Source organism: Mastigoproctus giganteus, chromosome 14 (genome assembly GCF_048544385.1).
Source record: "Mastigoproctus giganteus isolate SK-2022 chromosome 14, ASM4854438v1, whole genome shotgun sequence".
NCBI classification, from domain to species: Eukaryota; Metazoa; Arthropoda; class Arachnida; order Uropygi; family Thelyphonidae; genus Mastigoproctus; species Mastigoproctus giganteus.
Window position 1 is genome coordinate 91,307,377 of NC_143588.1, and position 22,401 is coordinate 91,329,777.

The 22,401-nt window shown below is 33.3% G+C and overlaps 1 protein-coding gene across 2 annotated transcripts in view; it reads right to left on the reverse strand.

Moving 5' to 3' along the window:
• Positions 1 to 22,401, reverse strand: part of LOC150075349 (DNA repair protein Ku80-like) — a 143,759-nt gene that overhangs the window by 71,401 nt on the left and 49,957 nt on the right. For both annotated transcript variants that reach the window (XM_090388268.1, XM_090388267.1), the window contains exons 7-9: positions 20,408 to 20,540; positions 14,248 to 14,360; positions 3,287 to 3,349 (exon numbers count right to left, since the gene is read on the reverse strand). In XM_090388268.1, coding sequence (XP_090244394.1) covers positions 3,287 to 3,349; positions 14,248 to 14,360; positions 20,408 to 20,540 — 309 coding nt within the window. The remainder of the gene's footprint in view (positions 1 to 3,286; positions 3,350 to 14,247; positions 14,361 to 20,407; positions 20,541 to 22,401) is intronic.

Genomic DNA, 22,401 nt, shown 5'->3' on the forward strand with positions numbered 1-22,401 from the left:
ATTCCTTCTAATAAAGTGACCAATATTCCTTTAAATTTACTCAACCTTTCTACCTCCAACATTAGATGGAAGTTTATTCAACAGTCAATTACTGTTTGGCTGAAGGCAAATTTCTGCACATCTATTATGCAACTTTCTTTATGTGCCTTTATGTGAGAGAAAGAATAAAGATGCCATACATTTAATTTACTCAACTTTTTAATCACAAATACTTTAATTAGATTTCCACAGATGCCTAGTTCAAAGCTGTTGCAATTAAAAAACAATTATAAAGTTTTTCTTGCTACTCACCCTTTTATATCCACAGCTAATTTTGCATCCTTTTCAACAGCTCTATGCCTTCCTAAAATGATGTTTCCAAATGTGCATGCAGTATTCAATACGTAGCCTAACCATTGCTTTATACAATGGGATAATCACCTAAGGAGCTGATCCCTACTAACAAAGTTCAACCTCATTTGCTATTTTTCATCTTCATCCAAAACTGTTATACCCAATGGGTGTATAGGTCACTATGACAGTACAATATCAATCATTCTAAACTATCAGCATGAATGTCGGTTACTCTATCTCATCACAGCAATAACCTCTTGGCCATAAATTTATCCAAGTCTGTTAGCTTGGTTCTATACTGGCAGCTCATCCTCATTTGTTCAACAGCTGGCTCCCTAATAACAGGTTATACCATAACCTGTTATTAGGGAGGTGGGGCATGTACATTGGATCTAGACCCCAGTCAATTCCTCACAAGCCTAGCTGAGGAATTGTGTGGGTCTCTACCTGGTTAGACGGAATAATATTATAATGAAATTAGTCAAGGTCCACGAACAGAGGTTTTATATAATCACTCTCTGTCCCCTTCACTTAATACTAATGGTACATTGTTTCAACTTATGCAAAAGTTATTCATTTAGTTGTTTGATAGATGGGAGGTCAATTTTTGTTTACTCTAATTTAATATAGCTTAATTTAATAATGTATCTATAAGTGAATTGTATCAGAAGTATTGGGACACTAAGAGAAAAGGTAAAAATGATTTACATCAGATTTTAATACAGTGCAGCACTACTTTGGCTTGTGGTCTTCACAAAACAGTTGCCTACTGCCAAATCATGATACATCAGTGCAATAAAAACATTAAGCAGTAAAGAAATAGTTCAAATAATTCTCTATTTTTCAACAGAACAGTTTTTAATTCACTACTAGATGTTGGTCTCCACAGATGAATTCTCCTATCTTTTCGATTCATCCCACAATGGGCCTATTGGCTCAGATAAGACCAGTCCATTAACGTCACATTATTCTCCCAAGCCATCAACACCAATCTTTGAAGTGGAGCATCTGCTAAAAATGACATAAATAACCATAAAATTGCATCAGTTGTTGTTGTTGTTGTTGTTTGGTTTTTAGGAGCATTAGCAACTAAGGCCATATTGCTCCGGGATATGCGGTGGTCATTCCCTGACCTTTCCGCATCCTCCTTATTTGGTGGTGACGGGCTCGAACCCTGGTCTAATCAAGAAGCGTGTGCTACGCACTGCTGCCCCTTCCCGCCTGGCTACGGAGGCGCCAATTGCATCAGTGTTGGAAGAGAATTATCTAGGATGTCACAACATTATTACTTGTGAAACATACCAGCCACAAAAAATCAGCAAGCCAACAACAAACCACATAAAAAAAAAAGATTCCCCAAGCTACCAGGTTGCTACTGCCACCACCAGCATGCATCACAGCTGCAATCATTCTCAAAATATCCTCCAGACTGGCACCACACCCAAGTTTTTCCATTTGAGGAATACTGTCTTTATTAAGGTTTCTCATGCCAAAGAATCCCTTTTCCACTCCTCCAGATGCTAGTACCTTCAAGAATGACATCACTGCTCCCAATTAACTTTTGTGATGAAAGATCTATGTTAATGAAATATTCTTAATACAGCATACATGGTGACAGTTGCTTCCATATGTTCCTGGATTTCTTGAATGATTCTTTGGCAATTTTTGGAACAGTTTCTGTGGACAACACAACCAAATGTTCAGACACTCCCCCCCCCGTTAGAATACATAATCTCCCGGGTCAACATTCAAATCTGGCATAACTGACTTCCACTTGCATACGATACTCCAGACAGAAATCTTCAATATGTTGGGATGGTCTGAGATATGCCGTACACTAAGTCCTGTGCTAAGTAACTCTTATCACATACCAACTGCATCCTTAGCACAAACCAACAATTTATAAAATTGTGCACTTTCATTAGTTTCCCAATACTTTTGGTTATGCAATATATACTGATATGATCATTTTGGTTTATGACTCCAAACATCTTTTTTTTTGTCGTCTTAATGTATTTTTAAAAGCATCATACTACAATATTAGAAAAATGTCAATGTCAATAATAATGTCTTCTCCTTCTGATACCACAACTTCAGATAAACACATCTGTACATTACAACATTGCAACTGCATGTGATGTGTATAAATGTATCTTGTTGTGGCCTTTATCACACAGGTTACTGAAGAAATAAAGATGTCTTCCTGTAAGCTTTGGATACTTACATAATATTAATATATTATGTAAGTATTATTATATACTTTTATTATTACATATTTTATCAGATTTTTATTTTACACAGATACGGTACTTTAACAGAAAATTAAAATGGTGCAAACCCCTTTTAATTACGCTTTAACCAGTGGTGTAGTGATGGGGACAGCCGAGGGGCATTTTCCACAGTCTGGAGTGGGGGGCACCACAAGTAAAATTAATTCTCTCCTATTTAAAAGCATTGGTGGGGCAAGGTTGACTTAGAGAAAAGGTAAAAGTAATCCAGATCTTCTAAGTATAGAAAAAGAAACACTAGCATTAAATGCAAGGAAAATTAATCTTTAGATTTTTTTTGTTGACTTATAGCATTTTAATCTTAATTGTCACAATATTTTTTAAGTAGAGATGAACACATTTATTATTATTTTTATTTTTGTATTTAAATGGGGCACAGATATATTGTATTTCCCCTATGTGCCATATAACTTCATAAGTCTCCGGTTTTAACAAGTGTGGTTTTTCAAGAATACATTTGTTAACAATGACCAATGACAAATCAACAAGACCTTTTTTAACAGAATTCTACTGAATCATTCAAAATAAATTATACAAAATCACCCTTTTTTTAAAGATTAATACACAACTGAAGTTTTTTCATTTGTTTATCTGGATTTTTTTTTTTGAAAAAACTATGGTATTAAATCTTTATAAAAGTTAATTTGTGAAAATAGAATACTCACCTCATTATTTTTCTGACTGACAATGTATGTTGTTTTGTTTCCACTATACTGATGCCGTTTTATCTATTGAACATACAAAAAGTATTATCTATATCATACTTAATAAACATATATAAAACCATTTAAATATAAAAGTATTCCTTCTAGTTACTGAATTCAGGTAGCCCTAGAAATTGTGTAAAGAAAAAAAAAAGTGTATCTTGGAAAAAAGATACATTTTTTGTTCTTTACACAATTTTTCTTTTAACATAACCTAACAAGGTTGGATTATATTCTATATCAGACTTTTATGACTTTTTTTTTTTTTTTTTTTTTTAATAACTACATTAGTATTGGTAAATGATGCAAGGAACCAAGCTTATACAGTGTCAGCCAAAAAAAAAAAAAAAAAAAACAACCTTCCTTTCCCATACCACCTATCCATCCCTTCTAATAATTTTCCTTAATTCTTCCTTAAATTTATTCAAATTATTCACTTCCACAACACCAGATGGACGTTTGTTCCAACAATCAACTACCCTCAACCTGAAAGATATTTCCACAACATCTATCCTGAAACTATCTTTCCTCAATTCAAATTTGTTACCTACCCCTTATGTGTTGTCTGAGCATTTAGCAATCCATTCAGAGCCTTAAACACCTCAACCAGATCTCCTCGCAGATGCCTTATTTCCATATGCTTATTGTCCATATTAATGCTTTTATTAACATTTTTAATTTGGGATTTTATTCTGGTGTGTGCAAGAATGAAATCCCAAATTAAAAGTATTAAAAATATCAAATGTCAGCTTATTATTGCTTTAGGTATGCCCCACTAAACTTGCAGCATCTGTATATACCACATCCTTAACATACACCTTAAGCTAGTCCTTAGCACGATACAAAATCATTTAATACATGTTATGAACACATTGTATGACTGTATGAATTAAATACAGCAATAACTGCCTCATGCAAAAATGTGGTTTACTCATGACAATGGTTAAAACAGAACTGTTTTACTACACACACACACACACACACACACACACACACACACACACACACACACACACACACACACACACACACACACACACACACACACACACACACACACACACACACACACACTTTTAAAATTGCACAAAACAAATGTACAGTTAAAAATAAGAAAAAAAAAAGTTCCTATTAGCATATGTTTCAAAATTCTTTAAACATTATTAAATATTTATCTATTAGATATTAAAAATTAATCATAAATTAAAAACTGTAAAATGGCAGAACATTTTTAAGCTCAAATTCATGTCATAAAAATATGATTGTTAAACTGGGCTTTAAGAAACATAAAACATATGTACTGACATGAATAATGTTGCTCTACTATACAAATCAAATTAATTACTCAGCTGCGAGTAATTAATATGATTACTCCCTACTGAGTAATTAGTACTCTGCCACATTGGCTAGTAGTAACCAGTGTGGCAGAGTACATACGGTTCTATGATGACTGCCTCATTATTTACAGATAACCATCTGTTAAACTAATATTATGGGAGAAACTACAAATCTGTTCACTTGTGAGACTCATAAGAATTCCATAGTTGCTGTTCACAGAAATGCAAAAAATTATTTCCAAATGAATAAGTATCAAATCATAAAGCATCTATTTCTATTAGTTGTCTGCTGTGGAGATAACTAAGAGAAAGAGGTGCACTGAAACTATTACAAGTAAATGGTAGAGAGAGAGAGATTTTGATGAACTGCAAATGTTGAAAAGCATATACTTTGTGCTGTACAAATATCTTCTACCACAAGTACCAGAAGTTTGAAACATTGTGTAAATGTTTCACCTTCAAGAACATGGAGGACAATATATGAGCAGCAACTACAACGTTGATATAAATGTAAGTACATCAGCACCATAGCCCCAAAATTAAGAAACCTAGAAACTTGAAACTTTGTTTGCATACTAAGGAAACATTGCTTCACCCTGTGAGTTCAGCAGCTTAATGAGTTATTAACAAAGGTGCAATAGCAATGCATGTACTCCCTGATGGCAAAAATCAAAATACCTCAATGTAGGCACCTTAGAGGTGACTTTATTGAGGTGTTTGAAGCTCTGAGAGACAATAGTAAAATAAATGAAGATAAAATTTTCATGGTTATAAATGATTCTAGAACTAGGGACCATAAATTCAAGTTATGGGGAGAGATGTTTAGACTGGAATGCAGGAAGTTTTATTTTAGCCAATGAGTTATAAATTAATGGAATAAGTTACCTACAGGGTGGTGGAGCTGACAGTCTGGGGAAATTCAAAGGTCAGCTGGATAGTTACCTACGGGAGGAGGGAAATGCACAGGATGCCTGTTTCCTTTTCTCTTATTATTAATTATTTATTTTATTTAATTTTATCATTATTTATTTTGTATTTTTTTTTTGGCTGGTGCAGCGTAAGCCTTAGGCTTCCTTGCACCATATGGCCATTACTAATAATAATATCTAATTTTTGTTTCTTTCTAGTGGAGTGAAAACTCAACAACACTTGTGGAACAAACTTTGTGCAAAATCCTTCTAGATTTTTTTAAGATTTTTTTTGCAATCTTTTATGGTTCTCTCTCCCAAATCTAATTCAACTGCAATTTTTTTTAGAGACTCACTTCTGTCAAGTCTTTCTAGAGCATCCAACTTAGTTTTCACAAAAACAATAATTCCTTTTTCTCGCCCATATTTCATTAATTTACATAATATTATAATTACAGTACATAATATTATGTACTGTAATTATAATAATGAACAATTTTACTGGTGTAAACCTGATTTGGAGCTCACACAACTGGCCTCTCAGTAAGCATACAATTCAACAGGTGAGCAGGGTGTACATACTAATTGCAAGCATACTGGAGAAGTGGCTATAACATGTTGCAGTGTGCCATCAGCATCAGACAGTTGTTTTAAAGAGGATAAGCCATGTCAGTTAGTCCAGTGAGTAGTTTAAGTGGAGGCTGGTTATGAGAGTTTCTATTGTATTCGTTTTCTGTTAGATGTTCAATAAAGCAATAAAAATAATCTCAATGTGATTTCTGCATTTTAAGTTTGAAAAAGGGGAGGGAGGTTAATAATTTGAATTCCAGATACTGCAGCTGAATTATTTATCTTCTGATTATTACTGCTGGCTTCATTATTTAATGATTTTCAGTAGACCAACACCTCTCTCTCTAAATCAACAGAAAGAATAAAACATGGATTCAAAATCCTCAGCAATTTTATTTAATACGGACAACTGCTATAACTGACAACTTTTATATAAATCTGTGTTCAAATTCTGACAAAATTTACATGGACAACCCACTTTACAAAAAAGGAATGGAAAGTTTGTAAACTTTTTATATATGCATATTCTTATATGCACATCTTACATGTTGGCCAGGTCCAAGAAAGAAGAAAAATATATATATTAAATTTTCAATAAGCAATAATGTAGTGAAAGTTTAATAATTTCTCCCTCTTTGCTTTTAACACCCACTTACAATCAGCCTCCAGAAGTAAATGCACATTTCACTATTCTTCCAGTGATAACGGGCAGTCCATGTAATTTCACTATTTCTTACATGTGAAACAGAATATATAATTCTAACTTTCTCAATAGTGGTGTTCCTCCTCCTCCTTACTATACCAATGCCAAAACAATACTGTATTACAATATAAATGCAGCTTAAAATGCAGATTCAATAATGCAACAGTTGAAAGTATTGTATTACAGTAATAATAAAATAACAATACGGAAAAATAAAATGATTCAGCACACGATTCATAAAAATAACAAGCTAGAATACTATAAAAATTTGCCAGAATAGTGTCAAATTTATTAGATTGATACTGTTGCAAATTTTTAGTACTTGTTTCTCCAGTCATAAAAATTTTGGCCATAAACATAGCTGCTCAGGTCCAAGAACTATGACGATGATAGAAACGTGGGCACAGAAAGAGAACTAAAAAACAATGATTCTATGAATTAATATTAAATTTAATATATGTAGTATATTAAATTTAATATACTGGTGTTCAAAGAAAGTGCATCACCCCTTAAAATTATAATTGTCATCCGAATAACGTAAGTATATGGCAATATTTCTTACAGATTGCATCAGATAAGATTGACACACACGTAGGTGATGATGTAATATTGCATCAGCTGTTACTTTCAGATATACAAGCACGCTCTGCAAAGAGCTGCAGTCATTCCTTGCTTGTGTCAGGATGGCAAGTTACGTGCAGTCGATGCAATGAAGAAAGAATACTACTGTTGCTTTACATGAGGAAGGATGTTCTTCCCGTCATATTGCTTATAGAGTGTCTTGTAATCAGTCGACAGTGAGTAGATTTCTTTCCAAACTCAAGAATACTGGTTCTGCTGATAGGAAAAAAGGAACCAGACACAAACGAGTCTCTATCTCTACGCCAAAACAGGACTGCATTTTTAAAGTGCTTATGCCTTAAAAACCATAAAGCTTCTTTGTCTGAGATGAAAAGAGAATGGGAAGAACATACAGGAGTGGTAGCAAGTGAAGTAACAGTCACAAGATGCCTCTTCAAAAATGGACTTGTAGCCCATCGTTCTAAGAAGAAGCCCCTCCTCACACAAAAAATGAAAAAGGCCCGATTAATTTGGTGTAAGGAGCATGTCAAATGGACCTCCGAGCAGTGGAAGTCAGTTATTTTCTTGGATGAAAAGAAATTCAACCAGCATGGCTCTGATTGGAGACAAACGATTCGCCATAGATGTAGTGAAGAATATCATCCAGACTGCATGGTGTCTATAATAAAATTCCCTACTAGTCAAATGATATGGGGATTTCGTATTGTGGAGTAGGTCACCTGCAGTTTATAAAAGGTTCTGCAAATGCCAATGGATACCTGGCTATATTGCAAGGCAAATTGCTGCCAACCATTAGAGACCATTTCAACCTGCCAAGTAACTGCATCTTTCAGGACGACTCTGCTCCTTGTCATCAGACAAAAAGAGTAAGTAGGCACTTCTGTAGTTTCTTTAGCTTCATTTCTGCATTAGTGGTTCAACAGTAATTCAACAATTTCTGCATTAGTGGTTCAACAGTGTTTACATTTGTTACAGGTGAAAAAATGGTTGGAAGAATGATCCATTACAACTCTTAGCTGGCCAGGAAACAGCCCGGACCTGAATCCTGTTGGCATCGCGTGGAATCTGTAGTTGTCAGAAAGAAACCAAAGACCCTTCGTGAACTTCAGGAAGCCATAATTCCTGTTTGGAACCATGAACTATCAGTTGATTATCTTCAGAAATTGATCTTGTCAATGCCTCGACAGTGTGCTGCTGTCATCAGGACCAGAGGTGGTTCAACTAAATATCAGTTTGCACCTGGTGAACTTTTCATTTTGTTTTCCATTTAAAATGATAAACTGAAGCAAACTGAGGGCTTCTGATAACATTTCAGCTATAATTGTCATGTTTACCAAAACTGTTGTATAAAGGTTGCAAATGCTCATTTTGGAATATTTTGAGAGCACCTGTCAAATATTACTTAGCTTTGCCTTAACTATTAATAAATATCTGTTGTTTATATTTTTATTTGTGATGCTAGTCATTAATGCAACATACCATCGCTAAAAAGGGTTAGAAATGTGAAATTCCTAGGTTATGCACTTTCTTTGAAACCAGTGTACAGTCAAACTTGGTTATAACGAGCACGGAAATAATGCGAACACGGCTGTAATGAGCAAAATGTCATAATGATTTTAATGTACCCGTATTCCCATACAATCACTCACTGTTATAACGAGCGTACTTCATGGATAAACCGTACAAATTTTGGTAACTATGCAAACATTCTTAATTGCTTGGGTAGTCGAAAAAACCCAATTCTTGGAATAGACAAAAATGAAAAGGGCGACTTAGCTTTTATGATCACCCGCATCGGATTAGCAGCCAGTTTATGACCTTGTCCTTTCAGGTATGGGGGCTATGCAATAGTGCATTGGCATTCCGCTTGTCACTTTACCCTATTTACAGATTGTCTTGTATTCACTGAACTATAAATTTATTTCAGGACTTCTAAGAATTTTGGAATCAAGACTTTAAGAACTTTGTATGCAGATCACTTTACTATAATTTTAAAGTAAAATCAATTAGAAATGAACTCTCCCTTCAGAAACATGTCTACTAACAAAATAAAGTTTCTTTTGATTCATGAAAAGTCAAAATTATTTGTGAGTTAAAACGTGGTTCAAAAAATGTTAAAATGTGTAAAAAGTCTTCTTTGTCCACTTCAACAGTATTGACATTGTGGAAGAATAAACATGTTTACACACCAACACTGGAAAAGAACATAACCAAAAAAAAAAAATTTAGAAAGTGTGAGGTTACAAATAATAATAGTAGTAGTAGTAGTAGTAGTGGCATGTGATGCAAGAAAGCAATTGTATGAGCTTATGCAGCATCAGCCACCAAAAAAAAAAAAAAAAAAATGATGAAGTTCCGATCTTGAAGGCTCAAGGGGAAAAATTTGCTAAACGAGTTGAATGCGACGATTTTGTATGTAACAATGGTTGGCTGGATTGATTTAAAAACTGAATACAAATAATATGTAGGTAAATATAATAGTAATATTATTTTTTTCTCTCTAATATTTCTTTTGATTTTTGAATTACCTTTATAACAAATAATTCAGAATTAAAAAAAAATAGGAGGTAGATTTAACTCAACACTGATATAGTGAGTAACAATTATAAGGAAATTTTGTCGGTCCCTTGATGCTCGTTATAACCAAGTTTGACTGTATTTCCTAGTTTAGAAATTTGTGTAAAATTCTAACCCAAGAAATGCTAAACTGAAAAATAAAATAAAATAATAATACAAGTGCAACACTGAAATCCAACAACCTTGGCACTTGAACACTGCCAGTTTTTGGATTTTTCTGGTTTTTGGATAAAGAAATCAAACCAGTTGCGTTGAATAATTTATAGAGCATCATTCAACTTGTACAGCATTAAAATGAAACCAATTCTTTTCAGATTCTTTATGAATTAATTCACATGCTATGCATTTTAGAGCCAGAAGTGATATTAGCAGATTATTATAATTAACATACTTTTATAATAAGTATCATTCTATTCTAAGAATAAATGAACTCTAATTTTTAAGATTAACATAAACAAGTAATATAAAAAAAAATTTTTTAAAGTCAATTCCTACTTAGGTCAACAAAGAAAAATTTTATTTTAGTTACTTTTTATTAAATAATTACAATTAATATAAATATGTATATACATATGACAGAATCACAATATTAAGTGGCAAAATAGAAAGCGGATTTCCTTGCAATTTTCCATTTTCCTTTCTATATATGGTGTTGGACTATTATTTTTATTCACATGTTTCATTTTCCATTTTGTTCCCTCCTTGACTCAGACTAGAACCCAGAATGAAAAAAGAATCTGAAAAAGAAATTTTTTTCCAGCAATCTACAGGCTTCGCCACTGATGGTATTTATTCCTAAATTTATATCCTGGTAAATATCTTATATAAGAGAAATTTTTTTCTCCCATATAAAACTAAAATTAATTAATTAAATTTAATTAATGAATTAATATTTGAAAAAACTGTATTAACATCAAGTGTCATCCACTACAAGTTTAAAAAAATGTATTTGAACTTGAGTGGATGAATAACAAAAATTTATCAAAAAATTATTGATTTTCGCAAGAATTGAACTCTCATTCGTCACCTTCACGTGAAAAATACTGAAATCCTTGCATTTTACCGATTGAGCTACTACCTGTTGATTTCAATTTTATTCCTAAATGATGGAATTGATTTCAATTTTATTCCTAAATATCTTATATAAGAGAAATTTTTTTCTCCCATATAAAACTAAAATTAATTAATTAAATTTAATTAATGAATTAATATTTGAAAAAACTGTATTAACATCAAGTGTCATCCACTACAAGTTTAAAAAAATGTATTTGAACTTGAGTGGATGAATAAAAAGTATTTTATTAACGACTGAAAATTTGAACAAGATATATAAATATATATAAGGAGAGTGTGAACTAATAGTAGGAATTGAAAAAAAAAAAAAAAACAGGGCTTTATTCGGAATATCAATTGAATTTGGCAAAAAAGGAAGCCTTGGGGTTTGATGCCCAAGGCATGAAAAAAAAAACTTGCTTTTCTCATGTGCAGAATTTTTATTACAGGTAGCCTGCAATTTACATTGGGATATGTTCCTATGAGTGGAAATCAGACATGCATTTTTTGCATATATAAGTTTATATGTTATTTTATGGAGATGCATTCCCGTGGTCAATTTTTTCCCCTCTTACTTCCTTTGTTGCTCCAACTCTATCAGATCTTTTTTGTAACCGAATTTTGGAAATACGGGCAAGTTTTTATCCCCAGGGGCTCACATCTGGTGAGTATAATGATGATATCCAGCCCAGGGTCCTGAGCTGGATATCATCATTCTTCTCTTTCTTGGTGATTCCCTTCTACTTCTGACTCTCTCTCTCTCAGGGTAACTCAAATTTTTTTTTCTTTTTTGGCTGGTGCAGCATAAGCCTCAGGCTTCCTTGCACCATATAGCCAATAATAATAATAAAATAATAGTTCCTGAACAACATGCATATACTCCAGCCTTATATTCCACTAAACACTTCATTGTAGCCAACATTTTTGACTTCTTTCTACGTTTTCTGCAATATAACAGCCTTTGAATATTGATGTAATCCATTAGTCTATGAAATTGAAACAGAAAGGTTATAATTTTTGACATCTAAACAACATACATGTTGTCATCCAGGTCTTCACTGTTAACAGGATGGCCAGGTGTGTTGTCAAAAACAAGCAAGGCCCAATTATTGAGATTTCACCTCTTACAAAACTTTTAAAGGAAGAGAAGAAGTGGAAGTTTTTAAATTTAGAATTTAAAATTTTAATATTAAAAATTATGTTACACAGAAATTACATAATTTGCAATTAACATAAATCAGAGAATACCTGTACAGGGTGTTTCAAAAACAGTTTTACAACTTTGAAAGAGTATATAAATTTATTTAGAGGATATACATAATATTTTGAAATGTCAGAATGTAGCAATACACTTCAAGTGTAATGCATGTCAACTGTAATACCCAAATACCCTGGGCAGTTGAGATCAAGATGCTGACTTTCACAGGTGCAGAGCGGACTCGTTATGCATTTTAGTTTGAAGAAACAAAGTCTGCCTACAGAAGTTAAAAGGAGGTTTCACACTCAGTATCACAAGGAACCTCCCAGTAGGCCTACAATGTACATGTGGCACAAGAATTTTGTTGAGACCAGATGTTCTGTGCACCATGCCAAGGTGCACCTGGTCGGCTACATGTACCTGACAATGTCATGGAAAAAGGTTAGGGATAGCTTCATTCAAAGTCCACAAAAGTCAGCGCAAAGTGTGTTCTCATGAAAGTGGTATTCCACATGTGACTGTGTGGCGAGTGTTACAAGAACGTTTACACTTAAAGGTGTACAAATTATCCATTGTGCAACACCTTACAAATGCAGATAAGCTGGTTCGTAAGGAATTCTGTATGCAAATGTTGCATCAGATAGAAGAAAAGGGATTTCTGGCCTCCATAATTTTCGGTGATGAGAGCACGTTTCATGTCACTGGTAAGGCTAACACCCACAACTGCAGCATTTGGGGCACCGAAAATCTACGTGCCTCCCTGGAACATGTTTGTGACAGCCCAAAGGTCAATGTGTTTTGCACCCTCAACAAAGAAAAAGTGTATGGCCCTTCTTTTTCATAGAGACGACCATTACCAGTATCATGTATCTAGACATGTTCTAACAGTTCCTCATTCCACAAATTGATGAAGATGACCAAGAAGGACACATTCACTTCCAGCAAGACAGTGCACCCCCCTTATTACCTTGGAGAAGTGCACGAGCACCTCAACACCCATTTCCCAGGTCGGTGGATTGGTCGAGGGGTGCCAATAGCATGACCACCTCGTTCCCCGGATCTTATACCCATGGATTTTTTCTTATGGGGATTTGTTAAAGATCTAGTGTATGTACCAACCTTACCTGCAAATTTCGCCGAGCTTCCCTTACCTGCAAATGTTGCTGAGCTACCCTTACCTGCAAATGTCACTGAGCTCCCCTTACCTGCAAATGTCACTGAGCCCCCCCTTACCTGCAAATGTCACTGAGCCCCCCCTTACCTGCAAATGTCACTGAGCTCTGAACTTGAATTACCGCCGCAATTGCAGAAGTGATGCCAGAGATGCTAAGCCGTGTTTGGCAAAAAATTGACTACAGATGAGATGTCTGCCGCATTACAAATGGAAGTCACATTGAATCATAACTATCCTAGGTAAAACTTGAAGTGTTTTGTTACATTCTGACATTTCAAAATATTGTGTATGTCCTCTAAATAAATAATTTATATAACTTTATCCTCTAAATAAATTTATATACACTTTCAAAGCTGTAAAGCTGTTTTTGAAACACCCTGTATGTGTATACATTAATAATGCCGGAATCTGAGGCTATACACCTTTGTAAGACTTTTCTTGAAGCCCTATCTATAACTAGTGAACACTGTAACCAACACATGCTGCCACACATATTGATTATGAGTTTAACATACCTTGAACAAGCATCCTACTACAAAACCATGCCCAACTACTGAATATAAGGATGAACAAGTTTTAGAGCAATGATGATTTTAATGTACTCGTTTTTACATGTCAAATGGTGAATCTACACAAAGAATTAAATATAAATTCATGCCACATAAAGGATTAGTTTAGATTTTTTTCAACAATATTTTTAATGGGGAAAAACATATTGACTTATTCTCAGAATAACACCATACATAAAAAAACCTTGAGGTATGTGGTCCTCATAAAATTTGTATTAAACCGTTTGAAAGCTTCTTTTAAAAATTCTTACATTTTCTGCTTTAGTGAAGCCAAGGACTTTAATACCTTTATCACCTGACTTGTACTCCATATTAATTTTATCTTCTTCAGTAAATGGAACTAAAGTTGTACCATACCTATAAGCTTGATTAAAGAAAATAAATTTAATAAAAGAAAATGTTCCAAAAATAAATGCATTAAAAAAACTTATGGCAGACAACATGGAGTCTGTCATATTTAAAATGTCAATTATTATATATATAAAAATTATTTATCAAAATTCTGAAAAAATTACTAAGAAAATTAACTGACCAAATTTACAAATATTGTTTGAATTTCAATTGCAAAACCTAAGATATACATACCCACCAGAATGAGCCAGAGCAGCAATCCAAATATTTTTTTTTCCAAATTAATAAAAATAGTTATTAGTTAAATAGTGTCATATGATGCAAAGAGAAAATCACGCACATTATTTTATATACAAGCAATGGTGAACCCTTCCTGGCTAGCATCATGCTAAAAAATAAGTTGAAACAAAAGTACAATAATGTTTATGTGCCATAGGGAAAAAATTATTAAAATAAGTAAATATTCTTTAGAGATTATAAAAAGGTAAAAATACTTGAAAGTTTCTAATGAGAACTTTGTAGCTGGATAAATTTGTACATGCTACATTACATTTTCACTATCATATATGGATGGCTAACCATAACACAAATCTGTCTTCAAATAAAAAATAATTCTTATAGATGAGCTAATTATGGATGGCCGAATGCCACTGGTTTTCCATCTGTTATCAGTATAGCTTACTATAATATTATCAATGCAACAAACTATACTTTAAAGTTATTTGCTTTAATTTATACTTAAAAAAAGTACTTTTTTGTTCTGCTTAATTACTTGGTTATTTTAAATTTTTGTATTCCAGGAGCTTTTATCATTATTAATTTTTATCTAAAACCATGAAAAACCACGGGAAATTTTGCTCTCTGAAGGAATATTTTTCCCAGTGTCAATTAAACACAAGTTATGATGTGAATGAAAAATCCTGATTACTCCAGATCATGACTGACTGCTACTTGCTATACAAACTGTCATATAAATTTGATTTTTTTTTTTTTAAACTTACATTGTGATGTCAGAAACAAAAACCATGCAAATGAGAAATATAAGTTGAGCATAGCAAATTTTTACCAATTGGCCTGCATTTTGGAATAAAAATTAACTGCTTTAAATTTCTTTAGATGATTAATTTTTATTCCCACATATGAGGTATTCTCTTGGGACACTGGTCAAAATTTGAAAATGATGAACTTGCAATCAAGAAATGCATGCACAACAAAGCTGCTAATATGCCGAAGCAATTCATAACAAAACTTCATATGATATACAATTTTAATAACAGTAACTGTCAATTGTGACTAAGAGAAACTAATAAAAGAATCAGACCAACTGACTATCCTATTAGAGGGCATGAATTCAACTGACATAAGGAAGTACAGTGCTTCGAAAAACAACAGAAATGTTTCCCAAGAGTGTATATAACTGACAATCATCTTTGAAACTTCAGAAAAGTGTTGTGACAGTTACAATGAATAATACATCAAAGAATTTTTCATTTGTCCCTCAGATCTCATTATAACCAAGTTCAATTATATTTACTAAAGGGAAAATAGGGGTAACTATAACAAACCACAAACATATATGTGTTACAACCTTAATAATGTTTCCACCTTTATGCATTTACTTTACATTAGTTCACTGACAAGAAAGAAAGAAAGTTCTCTGGATGTGTTTAATTCAGCATGTTGAGTTTTTTGAATAGATTTACAAGCTCTATGGCTACGATCAATTTAACTTTAACTTCAGCATCTATCTTTCTATTTAAGTTGTCTTCTTTTAGTTATTCTCAATTGCTAATTCATTATCATTCTATCTTTGTTTTATACTGAAAATCTCCTAATTAAAATATTTAATTTTTCATCCACATAGAATTCAATAAATCTCCACAAATTTCACACTATTTCAAAATTAAATTATTGTTGCTAAATCAAATTTAACTTTGTTTCTAAAATTAAGAAGATTAAAGACTGTTTCATTTTGGCATGCCTGTAGTGCTGGTTCTAATACTGTTTTTTTTTTTTTTTCCTTTTTTTTTTTAAAAGAATGATTTATGTTTAAATTTTAAATAATAAAGTAATATAATGTAATAATATCTACATTTTTATATGTTACACAATGTTGTTGAAGTGATTCATGCTATGGGATATCTGAAAACACTATAACCATAAAAAAGTCATGTGAACAAAGTTGTGTGTTGGATGGAAAGCACATTCTGTGCAATTTAACTAAAATTACATGAGGAAATACACTGAATTCATGTGATATTCAAATTATAGTTTATTGTTATGTAGTAAGAATTAATATCATAAGTATTGGTTGTTTTGTTGAAGTAAATAACTCATTTTCATGTGTTACATTTTATTATCTGCTTGTTATCTGATATCAGAAAGGAAGCTGAAGTAAATAAACAGTGAAAATCTTTAGTGTGAAATGTGTCTGGTTATGAAGAGGAAAACATGGGAAGATTAATTAATGTGATACCTGCTGCTTGTCAAACTGTCAATATATGCTGCTTGTCTTGATTTCATAAAACAAAATTTCCACTTTCCTGTTATTTAAATGTATTGTTGTCTTGTCACATGCAAGCTATTTTAGCAGCAGCGAACACATAATTTAACAATGACTGTTGCGTGCCACCAGAGTTGTAAATTGTAGTGAAGATAGAAAAAAGGATGCTGAACTTTAAAAACTATTATTAATTAAGTGAGCCAAATATTAGCCATACATTGTTTGTTTGTTATTTGGTTTTTAGGAGCATTAGCAACTAAGGCCATATTGCTCCGGGGATATGCGGTGATCATTCCCTGACCTTTCCGCATCCTCCATACATTGTCCAAAGAATAAAAAGATAATTTCATTTTACATGACATGTAATTTGGATTACATGTCATGTAAGTGGAATGTTTGATATAGTTTTATGCACAATGGAAATAAACAGAAGACACTTGGATATCTTAATCCTTAACAAAGGGTTAGTGAATCTAATACAAAGATTTTTCACTAAAAATATTACAGTTAATAGCTTTACAATGGTAAAGCATTTAATTTCTGTGTGTTTAATGAAAACAGTTATAGAAAAGGGACAATTGTTTGAGGAAACAGACAATGAGTCAATTTAATATTTGCTTCTTGTACCCAAGGAAAAACTATCAATTTCAAATCATATAAAAGAAATAACTGATATTTGTTTAACTAAAACTAAGGAGAATATATGAACTGATAAAAATGAATGAGATGTTTATTTAAATTTTTTTTGAACAAAAAAAATTTTAATTAACAATATCACACTGTTAAAATTAATTTAATTTATTTTAACAGTGTGATCTGATATCAGATATTTCAAAAATTTGAAATAAAATATTGCGCTGTTACCATTCATATATGAATGGTAACAGTATGATAAATGAAAATTGAACCTGTTGTCAGTGGTTATAGGGGAACTCAGAAACAATTAAGCCTTAATAAGGGAATTGGTACAGTTAGTTTTTTTTTTTGTTAAGAACCATGACACATTTAGTCTACCAGTTCACCTTGAGTTTTAAGTAGGTACATATCCCTCTAAGTAGCAACAAAATTTTAAAACTGGCTTGTTTTTGGATTCTTGCTGGATTCCAACTGAATCTTAGCCTCAGGCCAAGAAATGGATTAACAGTTCAGTAGAACGAAAAATTAACAGTTCAGGAGAATCGGCAGAGAAAAGCTAATAATTCAGAATAATAAGTATGTACAGTAGCAGACAAAAAAACTGCATCACCTTTAAAAAAGTAACATTTGTAGTGAAACGTATAAGACATTGTCTGATTACAGTCATTTTGTTTGGCGCAAAGCAAATGTATTGCATCAGATAATGCTTCTGTTGCATCAGACAATAATTGCAAGGTATTGCATCAGCCATTTCTATAAATACAGCATTCGAAGGGTATACACGCTCATTATTATCCTGTTTTGCGGAGGTGTAAGCATGGCTCCATATGTTCAGTTGACACCAAGGGAGAAAAGTGTAGCTGTTGCTCTTTCCCAGGAAGGGCTTTCTATGCGTGCTATTACTGATAAAATAGGCTGCCACAAGTCAATAGTATCCCCGGTGCTGAAATTATAGCGTGAAACTGGTGATGTAGACCTGGATCAGGCCATAAGAGAGTGATTACGCCTTTCCAAGATCGATATTTGAAACGGCTATGCCTTTGTTGTTGTTGTTGTTGTTTATTTGATTTTTAGGAGCATTAGCAACTAAGGCCATATTGCTCCGGGATATGCGGTGGTCATACCCTGACCTTTCCGCATCCTCCGTATTTGGTGGTGACGGGCTCGAACCCCGGTCTAATCAAGAAGCGTGTGCTACGCACTGCTGCTCCTTCCCACCTGGCTACGGAGGCGCCTATGCCTTTGTAATTGCCATGCTAGTGCTCCTGATCTAAAACTGGACTTTGAGATGGCCTCTGGTGCTGAAATAAGTGCACGAACTATCCAAAGACAGCTTTCGGAATGTGGTCTGCATGCCTATTGGCCCAAGAAGAAGCCTTTGTTGACCCAACAAATGAGGAAGAAGCAACTTGCTTGGACTAAAACACATATTTCATGGACAAAAGGGCAATGGGGACACTGTCATCTTTTCTGACGAATTGAAATTCAACCTGCACAGCTCGGGAGGAAATTGATATGTCAGAAGACAAAAATCGGAGGCATACCATCCTGACTGCATAACACTGACTGTAAAGTTCCCTGCCAGTCAGATGGTCTGGGGATGCATAACAAGCAAAGGGGTGGGGTGAATTAAGTCTATTAATGGAACGGTGAATGCAGAAACCTACACTACTGTCTTGGAGTGCCTGAAACCCATTATTAGGGATCGCCACACAGGCGTCCAAAACTGCATTTTTCAACAGGACTCAGCACCTTGCCACAAAAAAATTGGTAGTTTTATGCTATTTAGATTTAATGATGAGTTTGTCTTCTTGTCTCACAAGCTTAAAAAAACATATTTACACCAATGTTTTCCCTCGTTTTTCTCCATAAAAGTGCAGTCATACCTCAGAAATGCTGGCATTACAGTGTTGGATTGGCCCGGCAACGGTCTACATTTGAACCCTATTGAAAATTGCTGGTGAATAATGAATAATGAGAAATGTCATCTAAAATTGCTTAGAAAAAGCCAACAAGTATGATTCAGCTGCAGGAAAGACTGTAAGGGTGTGGTACCATGAAATTGGGCAACCATATATCCAGAAGTTGATAAACTCTATGCAAGATCATTGCAAGGCTGTAACTGCAGCTAGAGGAGAAATAACAAAATATTGAGGACTTAGTTTGCTGATTTACAGTACTATTACATTAACTGTCATTTCAGTTTGTATACGTAAATGCAATAAAATGTATGTCTGGTTGTCGTGATTGCCATTTGCATGATTTCTCATATTTACATTAATTATGCATTTGGGAAGATATTTATGGCAATTAGGTATAACAGGTGAAGTCTTTTTATTGGATTTCATTCACAGAGATACAATCCCATCTAACAAATACATTTTGAAAATTTCTGCAACACACAATGCAACGCAAAACACATTATTTGAAAAATTCACAAGTGATGCAGTTTTTTTGTCCGCCACTGTATACCTGATGAAGATAAAGTATTTAGTAAGACACTGATAGGCTCAGAGCAGCCCAACCACTGAATTTTTATCCCATTTCTTGATCCAAAGACAGGATTCAGCAAGAATCCAAAAACCTTGCTTTGCATAGCTAATTCTGTAATTCATTTGTATGGTAGTGGGATATATGCATTCTGCTTTGTGAAAATAAACTAAAATTAGGATATCATGTGTACTAAGTGTATTTTCAAATATAAAATCTGTGTAGCACTGTATTTGTCTGAGTGCTTGTTTACTAATAAAATTTTGTTTACCAACAAGATGTGGCATTTTCACTGATACTTCAACTTTTAAAAAATATAAGATCAAATACCTTAGTGCAATTACCTGCCACACAATACTCTAAAGCTATACTGCTTATACCAAATTTATCACAAAAATAGTATATGCAGTATGAATATCAAAAACACACACCTGGAATAATGTTCTGTTTGTCAACTTCAGTCTGGGCATCATCATTCATGTGATAAGTAACTTCTCTAATAAGAGGGGCTTCACGATTTTGTGCATAGGCTGTCTTGAAAGTTTTCAGTCTATATTCAGTTACCTAATGGAGATTAAAAAAAATAAATAATAAAAAATAAGTTTTTTTTCCCCTTTTTTTTTTGCTTGATTTTTGTTCTGTTCAAAATAAATTACAAAATTATTTCATTAATTTTAATTATTTTGCAGGAATACTGACTAACTTATTTTGATTCTATTATGTGAGGTTAATGTATTAGATAGTACGAATCAGAGCTGTAATACTCAATACGTTCTACGTTGATATTAATATTTGTAAAATAATAAGGAGTTTACCTCAATATAGTATGTAGAACACTTCCGTATGATACTCTCCAGAAATTAAAATGAAAAAATCAAAAACTTACATTAGAGTAAAAAATAAATAATTAAATACCAATTTAACACAATTAAAAATCAATTTAACACAATTAAAAATCAAAAAGAATCTAACGAAAATATTCAAAACGATTTTCCTTCCTTACTTCGATTTTTTTGTTTTAATTTCTGGAGAGTATCATACGGAAGTGTTCTACGTACTATATTGAGGTAAACTCCTCTTATTATTTTACAAAGTGAGGTTAATGTATAAGCTGGAACATGATGAGTAAAATTCAGTTCACAATTAAGGTTCTGAGATGGATTGCAGGAGGCAGAAGTTTGTGATTAATGGTTACTGTTCAGATTTGCCTAGTTAGAAGTGGGATCCCCCAAGGTTTGGTTTGGGACCATTATTATTTCTGATTTTCATAAATGATATTAACAAAGGAATGATGTCAAATTTGCAGATGATGGAGAGAGTGGTTAATGATCAGCACCAAACAGTGCTCCTTCAGGATGATTTAGACAGGCATCAAGGATAATCAGAAAAGTGGAAGTTATGTTTTAATGCAGCAAAATGCAAAGTCTCACACTTGGGGAATATCTCCCTCCCCCAAAACAGCTTATACACTTAATGGAGTTGAACTAAACTGACATCATCTTTGGGTAACTTTCTGCATACTATTTAGTGATAATACCATAAAGGTTGGAGTTACCAGTTGTAGAAACAAGATTCCATTATGATTTGTGCTTCCTTTCACTAATTAGCATGGTATATTTGTTTCCAAGGGTCTTGAACTTGTTTCAGAGGGCCTCATCTTTAGGATGAGAATGAGACCTCTAGTTAGACAATCTCAGGCAGGAATATGGTTCATCCCAAGTTATTCCAGATTATTCAGTCCACACAATGTGCAAATCAGCCCATGAGAGAACACACACACACACGCACGCACGCACGCACGCACGCACGCACAGTTGTAAACCACTGCCAGATACAAGAAAGTGGTTTGAACCTTCAAACAATTTGTCATCCAAATCTGCATGTTCATCTCTTTATATTCTCTTTCCTTTCTTCTTTCTGCATATTCCACAGTCTAATTCTTTTTAAATTGCACCATGATTTTAAGGTACATAGAAAATGTTGAGAGAAGACTTCCAAATACTTTTACAATTTTACTCTTGTTCATCTTATCAAATAAATGATCATCTTCAGTTTCTTTGAGATTGTTTTCTTATGCTTTTTTTTATTACTGTTTGTTCTTTTGTCTGGGTGACAAACTGGTTGACAACATGACCAGTTAATAAGGTTTTTCTACTCATAGGAGCTAAATTATAACTTTGGGTTAAAGTTTATTGATATTTCAAATTACCCAAACTATAAAATATAAGGCATACAAAATTGTATCCTTCCACTCAATACCTGTTATTGATGTCAAATTATCAGGCACTATGTGCTATCTGATATGTAGTTATCTGATCATTAGCATTAGCATTAGTAGAGGCATATGATGCAAGAAAGCAAGCTTATTCAGCATCAGCCAAAAAAAAAAAAAAAAAAAAACAACCACTACTCCCATTTCACCCCT